Source organism: Mus pahari, chromosome 1 (assembly GCF_900095145.1).
Source record: "Mus pahari chromosome 1, PAHARI_EIJ_v1.1, whole genome shotgun sequence".
In the NCBI taxonomy this organism is placed as follows: domain Eukaryota; kingdom Metazoa; phylum Chordata; class Mammalia; order Rodentia; family Muridae; genus Mus; species Mus pahari.
Window position 1 is genome coordinate 30,728,925 of NC_034590.1, and position 9,447 is coordinate 30,738,371.

The window sequence follows — 9,447 nt, forward strand, 5'->3', positions numbered from 1 at the left end:
CTTGTTACGGATGGTTGTGAGCCACCATGTGGTTGCTGGGATTTGAACTCTGGACCTTCAGAAGAGCAGTCAGGTGCTCTTACCCACTGAGCCATCTCACTAGCCCGTGACCCAAATTTCTGATTCTCTTCCATCTACAACTATGAAATAAGAAAAGCCCGTTCACCTGTTCCATTTACAATATTATGCCCAGCGTGGTAAAGTAGAGCATTCCAGACATAAATCATACATCAAAGAGCCGCAAGATGTGGGTGGTGGCAGACACATGTAGTGTAGTATTATAAGATCAGCAATTGCTAATTTAAGAAGACAAGCTGGATTGTTGACCAATTCTTCAAAGACAGTGATGTCCTATGTTAGCATATTTTGACTTAGCAGAGGCCCTTTTCAAAGGCTTTGAGATGTTACATGCATCTTGGTGTCAAGGCTTTATGATGTTCTAAGAACCCAGACTGCACCATCTGAAAGGCCCAATGACTCTCTCAGCTGAATTTTGTCTACTGTTCTGAGATGAGCATCTCATTAAATACATTCTAAATGGCACACACATCCATTTCAAGACAGCACAGTATTAGATCATTAAAGGACTATATCTAACATTATTTTTCTTTGCAGTTACTCTTGGCTGGGGAACTCTTCAATGACAGGGTAGAGGTCACTTAGCACACCCTTAGGGAGCATCTCTTCCCATTTCTAAATTGCCTATAGTCTCCTGCACAGGCTTAGCCACTTCCTGGTGAGAACTAGGAAGGCAGTAACTATCATAACACCATTATAAAAATGACCCATTCCTGGGAACTAGTAGGCTCAGGATAAAGATATCTTTACCAACTAGTGAGACACGTGTATTTATAGTACAATCTGCAGAAAGTGTGTAGTATTACCCTCTATCATCTGGGTACTTTATCTACTAGGAATAATCCAGTGTTAAATATGAGGCCTTAGTATCCATAGTCTGAACACCCTAAGAGTATAGAGATCAGTAGTATCTACTAAGGAAAGTACACAGATGGACAAAAGGGTGCATGCTCAGGATACGTGAGCAGAGTGTCTACCATGGCTTCCCTGCCTTAAGCTGAGGGAAGGTAGCATCTCCTCCGGGGAAAGAGAAGCTACTCTCCCATTAGAATATCACATCTTTTTTGGACCATGTGGCCCAGCCTTAAGAACCTACTATTTAGATTTAGAGAGCCCCATTGTGCATCGTAATTCATTTTGAAAGGGGCTTTATGGGGAGCTAGAGAGAATCCCATTGTTGGCATAATTTTAATTCAACAAATACTAATGAATCATCCATGTTGAGCTTAGCCCAATTAAAAATAAATAAAATCACAAGGAAAAGACCCCCTAATCCTGACCTATGTCATGCCTGGGTAATTCAACTATGAAAAGGATTGAGACAAAAAGATTACATTTAAGACCACCCTTAAGAGTACATAGTAAATTCAAGACTATTATGACAAACTCAATGAGACCCTGTCTTAAAATAAGTGAAGAAAGGACTTGGTATATAGGCCAGTGGTATAACATTTGTGAAAACCCTAGGTTTGATTTCTAATACTAGGGAAAGGCAGAAATTAAAGGGCCAACCTATAGCCACATCATGAGTTGCCTTGATATTTGTGTGTCATAGACTTTTATTTTTACAGCTTGGCATGTCTGCTTTGCCTTGGGTTACTCTGAGTCTAATTCTAAGAATGGCCACTATTGCCTAAATTATAATGTCTGTGTCTGACATCCAAAAGATGTCCAGGTCTCTGACTTCTTGTTTTAATAATCCTCAGTCAACAACTTGATGGAACAAATGGGAGTTTTCTTTGCTATGCCTCAAAGAACCCAAAAGCATATATAAGTTAGTTCACAGTGTGCGTAAAACGCTGACCAGAAGTCAACCTGCTTGATGTAACAAGAAAATTGCTAAGGCGATTATGAGTTGGAGATGTCCTGATGCCCAGAGTTGAGTCACTGAAACAGTGATGATGATGATGTTGGCTTCTCTTATTGTGCCAGACATCACATTAAGGACCTTTTCTGTGTGTATCCTGACAGAATAGAGCCCACTGAATAAGATGGTGGCTAAATGCTAGCTTATTACTGGGACAGCTTAATGCGATTGGCAATTCCATGTACTATGCCTAATCCCGATTGGTTACCTCAGTTTTTCCAGGAAGTTGTTGTTCTTCCCTTTCCCCAGTCTTTTCCACAGAACTCAGTCCAGCAGGATCCCAAGACGCTCAATGTGTTTGTGTGCTTCTGTGAATTTCAAAATCAATGATTCTTCCTGCCTGTGTTGTTTTCAGGTGATGGGGCCAATGATGTCAGCATGATCCAGGTGGCAGATGTAGGCGTTGGGATCTCAGGCCAGGAGGGCATGCAGGTAAAAGACCACTGGGGCTGCCTGTAGGACCAAATCACCCTCTTATCACATTATAGCACAAGTTTTCCCAGCCTGTCTCTTGCCTCTGATGAAATTAAAGGATTTGCCTTCAGTATGGGCCAGTGCTCACCTTCTGCTAAGCTAGTAGAAGCTAAGAAATATTGTAATTCTATTAATGAGCTATGTGTGGAAAACATCTTTGCCTGTGTCAACCCAAGTATATTTTGGGAAACTCTGACTCCAAGAGGCAAGTTGAGTCATAACCTCCCCTGGCTCATTTCTGAAGGCATTATGTTAACTATTGCTCAACAGTGTCTATACTCTGTAAAAGTTGCCTCATGACACTGTTGGGACCCAAAATCCCTCTGAAGATGGAAGGTAGTCATCCTAACTCCCATGGAAGTTCCATCTATGCTTTTCATTTGTCTCGGTTTCAGTTCTAAATGTTCCAGAATTTGAATGCTGTAGTTAACTTAAATTGTACAGATTCTGGAAATAGCATTGTATCAACTTCTAACATCTGAGCAAGTTTGAGCCATATATGTGTATGCATATGTATATGTGTATGTGTATGTATATGTGTGTATATATATATATATATATATATATATATATATATATATATGCTTGGTAAAGATTTTTTATTAGATATTTTCTTTATTTACATTTCAAATATTATCTCCTTTTCTGGTTTCCCTTCTGAAAACCCCCTGTCCCCTCCCCCTTCCCCCTGCTCACCAACCCACCCATACCCACTTCCTGGCCCTGGCATTCCCCTATATTGGGGCATAGAACCTTCACAGGACCAAGGGCCTCTCCTCCCATTGATGACCTCCCATTGAGGCTATCCTCTGCTACATATACAGCTAGAGCCATCAGTCCCACCATGTATACTCTCTGGTTGGTGGTTCAGTCCCTGGGAGCTCTGGGGGTACTTGTTAGTTCATATTGTTGTCCCTCCCAGGGGGCTGCAAACCCATTCAGCTCCGTGGGTACTTTCTCTAGCTCCTTCATTGGGGACCCTGTGCTCCATGCTTGGTAAAGATCGTAAGGAACAATTTATTCAGTGGGTTTTTAAAATCATAGTCTTTATCACCATTTATCCACAGGTTAGATCACTTATTCAATCAGAGATGATTTATAGAAAGCTCACTATATATAAAGGTGTGCAGAAAACAATTTTCTGGCTTTGTATTAAACATCAGTCAGATGGTAGGCCTGAAAGTACAGTACAGTTGCCTCTCACTATCTGAGGAGCTGCTTCAACATCAAAGTTCACAGATGCATTAGTCTTCACATAAACTGTTACATTTGCATAAACCCTGCACACACCCATCTATATACTTTGAATCTTCCCTAGATGATTTCTTGTACTCAGTGCAATGAAAACAGTATGTAAATAGTAGTTATGCTGTGTTGTTTAGAGAGAACACTTTCTACATTTTCAATACATGTTTACTGAATGTTTTACATCCACACTCGTTTGAGTCTGCAGATTCTGTTCCACAAATACAAAAGGCTAACTTGCATGTCTAATGGAACATCCATTTCTGACCCAGATACTTCATATGCTCTGTGATTCTTCAGTCATTTACCCCATTATTCATTCTTTCAAAAAATCAGTGAATCTCCACTATTGCCTGACACAGACTTAGAAACAGACATCATCAGATATAGTTACTGTCCTTAGTGGAGTAAGTTTAGAAACTCACAAAAAGGGGGACTGTCATTGGAAAGACCAGAGGAGTGGGGAGCTTACCTAGTACACATAGTGACTGCAGGTTGGATTTCAAGTGCTGAAAGCCAAATAGAGTAACAGGCCACAGGATAGACTTTAGGGCTGTTTTTAGAAACATCTTCAAATGCTGTGGATTCCTGAAGATGCTCACTTGTCTCTCTAACCTTCTCCTTTCCTACCCACTACAAATCCAGCCAAAACACAGTGCCTGTTCCTATGTAGACATAGCCTATACCAGTGTTGTCGGCTTTCCCACCTGTCCTGCTAGAGCTGAGGTGGTAGAAGCTGTGTTGACTTTATGTCTGCCTCTGTCAGAGCTTGACTTCAGCCTTTTGTACGATATGGTGGCCAGGAGTGTTCACAGAGACTGAGCATCTCAGGCACAGAAGCTCTGTTGTCCATTCCAGCTCCTGACCTGAGGTGGCTGTCCTACAGTGGCTGGGCTGGTGGCTTAGCTTGACTTATCCATACAGACTCAGCCTAGATTTTTTTCATACCCATATATAACAAGAAAAGCTCAGGACAGTGGTCTCTCACTTACTGGAATAACGTACTAGCAACAGGGCAGAAGAGGTATGCCCATCTTGCATAATACATCCTTTATTACATGTCACTTGAAGTACATACAAAAGTATTCAGCCACATCCTACCTAGAAATTTGCTTGCTCAACGCTACCTGACCTATGGGGCCAACTGTTTCCAACACTGCTCATAAGATTCAAGTCACAAGTCTTATGGATGGGGAATTATATATTTGCATCAAGCCTAGAAACAGTGGTAACAGCTAAGTCTCCTCACTAAGTATTTACCATCAAGGTCTTTCATATAAAACATTTCTTTGTTGGTCTTCTTTGCATATGGGATTAACAAGTATTCTCATTAGCCTTTCCTTAGGGGAAATAGAGAAAACTAGCAACTCTGAGAAATCCCTCATGAATTTTTCCTTTCATTCATTCAACAAATATTTCTTGAGCTTCTCCATATTCATGGTGTTGTGTGGGACATTGTCAGGAGACAAAAGAAAATCAAATATGGACTCTCAATTTCATGAGTGAACAGTGTTGAAGACAGCAGGAGGGGAAGGAAGTTCTGAGAGTGGATCTCCACAATGCCTGCCCTTCATACACATACGCTCCCTGTCTGCATACGCCATCACCAAGATGGTGATGTTTGTGAACAAAGTGCATGAGTGCCAAACATGTAGAGATCTTTTTTTCTTGTCATTCCATAAAGACCATTTATTATCATGGAAAAGGTGTCCAAAGCTCAACTCTAAGGATGTCTTGATGTCTGTCTGTCTGATACCCATTGGTGGGTTAGCTTTAGATCATCTTTGAAATGTGGATACAGTATAGAGAAAACTACCATTGGCACTGGAGAAAGGTGGGATGGGGGGGTGACTCCATACATCTCTATGTTTTGTGTCTTGTTAGAAAACATTAGAAGAGAAAAAAATGAAGCCTGTATAAACTGATTAATCATATATCTAGTATTTGAGGCTTTAAATAGTTCTAGAAAGTGCCATTCATGAGCAACAGGGATTATTGAATGATTTTTCGGTTTAATTGGAGGACTTAAGAAGACAAAGCCACAATTAGTACTGTGTTAGGTTGGATTTTTTTCCTCTCCTATTTTCTTTGTCTTGCTTTTGTTCCATGCCAAGTGGGGCATCAGCGTGATGAGAATTACTTTCCTTTTCAAGGCTGTGATGGCAAGTGACTTTGCAGTGCCAAGATTCCGATACCTGGAGAGACTTTTAATCGTCCATGGACACTGGTGCTACTCTAGGCTGGCCAATATGGTGCTGTATTTCTTCTACAAAAACACAGTACGTATTTGACATGGGTCTTGAATTTTACAATTTGTAGGACTGCTGCCTTCATAAATCATCAAGAGTCTTCTGTCTGCCCCATTGTTTTGGGTTTGTCTGGGATCTTAGCCTTGCCTTGTACCCTATAATATTTGAAGACTAACTCATGGGATATGAAAGCAGCTGCATTTTTTAAGAGGGAAAGTTCTAATAAACAGGCAGACAGGACTGTTCAGAGATGACTTTGTAAAGTAGCATAATGACAAAGCCAGCAGTTTCCAAGTGATTTAATAGATAGGAGGTTGCTAAGTCTGTGTCCGTACCTGACATCTAATTCTGTTCTCGAGTATTCATCCTCTCTGCGTGTGTTTTGTAGGCATGTTTCACAGGCATGTCCACAGTAGGAAACTGATTTCTCTGCTGTAGACCAGGAAGGTTACAGAGAAGAGTATTCAGTGGTCCTGCAATCAGAAAATTACTTAATCTTGCTATGTAGTTCAGGCATTGAATGGTGTCTATCAAAGACAGACTCACACCAGGCCTTGTACAAAGCCCCAAGTGTGCCCTTGAGCCTAGTAAAAAAAGGGGGCTTGCACAGAGTAGATAGATAACTTTTCTGGCTAGCTTAATCAGTAGCTCCATTAAGGGAAGACTCCTCCTAGGCCAGATATGCAGTGAATGTTTGTGGTTTTTTAGGGGCTTTGGATACAAAGCCCTTCCTGATCTCTCCCACATGGTCCCTCATGTTTAATCTTAGTTCCTCAATACTCCATGGGCTTGCAGGATGGCACACAGGACCATCACAGAACTCTTGACTCATTTGTAAGATTTCTAGACATTCTCCTGAGGGGCTGTTAGACTGCTGCTCTCTTAGCTCTGCCTCTAGCAGCTTGAGGCTAAGTGAACCAACAAAGAGACAAACTTAAACTCTTGGGATAAATGAGAATCTAAACTTGTTCCAGAAATCTCACTGTCTAGGTACCAGATCTCCAGTATCAAAATATCCTGTCCTCTTCTGGAAAAGAGTAAAATAAGTTAAAAGGTTTTTTAGAAAAAAATTCTAATGAAAACCTACATGCTAACTCTAAGCTGATGTCAGTACAGCTCTTTTGTGTTCTTAAGGGTTCATTCTGGAGGCTGATACATTTTCTTTCCTAACCTCTCCCACCCACCCACTCACCTGATTACCAAAATGTCTTCTAACAATGAATGCAAGATGCTCAGAACCAATCAAGATATGGCTAATTGAGTAGATTTAGAAATTAAATCAGATTAAGCTCTGCCTGGGACCACATCCAAAAAGAAAAGGAAAAAAAAAAAAAAAAAAAAAAAAAAAAACAGTCTTGCTGTTACTGACCTTGTGAGTTCATTTCTCCATTGTTTGTAAGCTAGTATTGAATTGCCAGCATGGTGAGGCCTCAGATACCAAGAGCCTAGAGTTTCCCAACTCCCTCTGTAGAAGTGAATGACCTCTGTGGAGTAGGCTAGAATGGAATGCAGCCTCATCTACTTCAGTCTTTTTAGTGGCAACTCAAGCATGTTGCTTCTCAACTTATAGTAGGGTTTTGTTGCCTTGATAACAACCCATTACAAGTTGAAAATATCACAAATGAAAAACACATTCAGTCCACTTAGATCATCTACTATCATAGCTTTGTGGCACAGCACCCTGGAACATTGTTACCTTGTGGACAGTTGGGAGCTTTGGCTCAAAACCACTATCCATCATTTTATGAAAGAATAAAGGCCGGGCAAAGAACCAACTCAAAACTCAAAATTTCGGTGAGTGCATATTGCTTTCAATAACTTGAAAGCATCAAAAACTTGAAAAAAAAAAAAAAAACCACAAAACTAAATTGAGGCCTTAAAAGTTGTAGACCATGTCTGTTTGACATCTTTGGGTTATAATTTCTTTTAATCTTCCCAAAACAAATCTAGGAATTAAGCTAGCTTATCTCTGTAATTCCCAATTCAGGTTTGCCAACTTAAGAAGGTAGTGAGAGTAGCATACTGTAAGCTTTCCAACGTTTTAGACGTATATAGAGGCCAAAGTGGCAGCCTGAGGTGTGTACGCTCTCCTTCTGCTCACCATGTTAAGCCTGCCTTTGTTAGAGAACACAGGGAGGAGAATTAGCCTGTTTTCCTTCATGTAAGATGCAGGGCTTTGTTAAGAGCATTTATGCACATGAGGAGTTCAAGGGTAATCAGTCCTCACAGGAGAGAGTCATTAATTTTAAGAATAAATTGGCCTTTTCAATAAAAAGCAGAGAAGAACAGTTTCCATAGTAACCGAGCTTTGGGAATAAAGCTCTTTGGTACGATGAGAGGGGGCTCTTAATTATCTGAGTATTTTTCTTCCTGTTCCCTTTGACTCCATTTGCTTTACCATGACTCATAAGGCTGAGCCCACGGCGGGTGAGCAAGAGTGAGCTGTGGGCGGAAGGCAGGGGAGAAAAATCAATGAAAAGCCTAAGATTGTCAGTGGTTGGTGTGAAGGGGGGAAGGTTGCATATTAGGAAACAAGTCATAGATTAAAACAGTACTTGGGGGATTTAGTCATCATTTCCACCCACATGGACTAACGTTTCTTCTGATCCTCAGAAGCCATTTTCTAGGCTAGATACTAAAGCCCAGAGACAGGTAAAGTAGCTCTGCCAAGAGCTAGAGACATAAAGCAACACTTTCAAGAGCCATGAAGAGCTGTAGCCCAGAACCCTCACTGGGCTCAGTGGAATATTCATCCACTCTATCACATCTCTTTTGGATACTGGTCCCCTGTACCTTAAGCCAAGATGTGTTTGAACAAGTTGGATGTATTACTCATACTCTGATCAAATGTTTTCATATCTCATTTCTGTAAATGTTAAGAGGACTTTGAGTTTGAGCCTCAAAGAAGGAAATGAGGACATTAAGCTAGGAAGAGTATGCCTCTCCCAAGAGCTACAGTATTCCAGAGATCTAATGAGTACTTTAAAGGTATCAGATCCTTTAATTCTCAACATCCCCCACTTCCAGCCCCATGTAGGTCTCACTGGTATGGACAGGGAAACTGAAGTAGAGAGGGTAATATGATCTATGCCAGATTACACAGTGAGTCTGAAAATACATTATATGTTGAGTTTGTATGACTAGACTATAATAACTGAAATAAATAAGTTATAAAGGAAATGGTTTTTATTTTGGCTGACGGTGTTAGAGGTTTCTGCACATAGACACTCGGCTCTGTTTGCTTTGGGTTTATGGTGAGGCAGCACACCATGATGGGAATAAAGATGCTTACCCCATGGTTCTCAGAGAGGCAGAGGAAATTGGGTTTCCAGAATTCTGTTTAATGGCATTCCCTCACTAACTTCCCTTTACTAGGCTCACCTCTTTTGACTTCCACTACTCCAAATAGCTCTGCGATCTGGGAAAAAAAGCTTTAACTTAGGGGCCTCTGGGAGACATTTAAGATCTGGACCACAGTGTTGTTCTTTTATTATTATTATTATTATTATTATTATTATTATTATTATTATTATT

General features: G+C 40.6%; 1 protein-coding gene across 1 annotated transcript in view; it reads left to right on the top strand.

Moving 5' to 3' along the window:
* Atp10a (ATPase phospholipid transporting 10A (putative)) overlaps positions 1-9,447 on the top strand; it is a 165,568-nt gene that overhangs the window by 150,478 nt on the left and 5,643 nt on the right. Inside the window, exons 15-16 of the mRNA XM_021203618.1 lie at positions 2,301-2,377; positions 5,818-5,943. Coding sequence (XP_021059277.1) covers positions 2,301-2,377; positions 5,818-5,943 — 203 coding nt within the window. The remainder of the gene's footprint in view (positions 1-2,300; positions 2,378-5,817; positions 5,944-9,447) is intronic.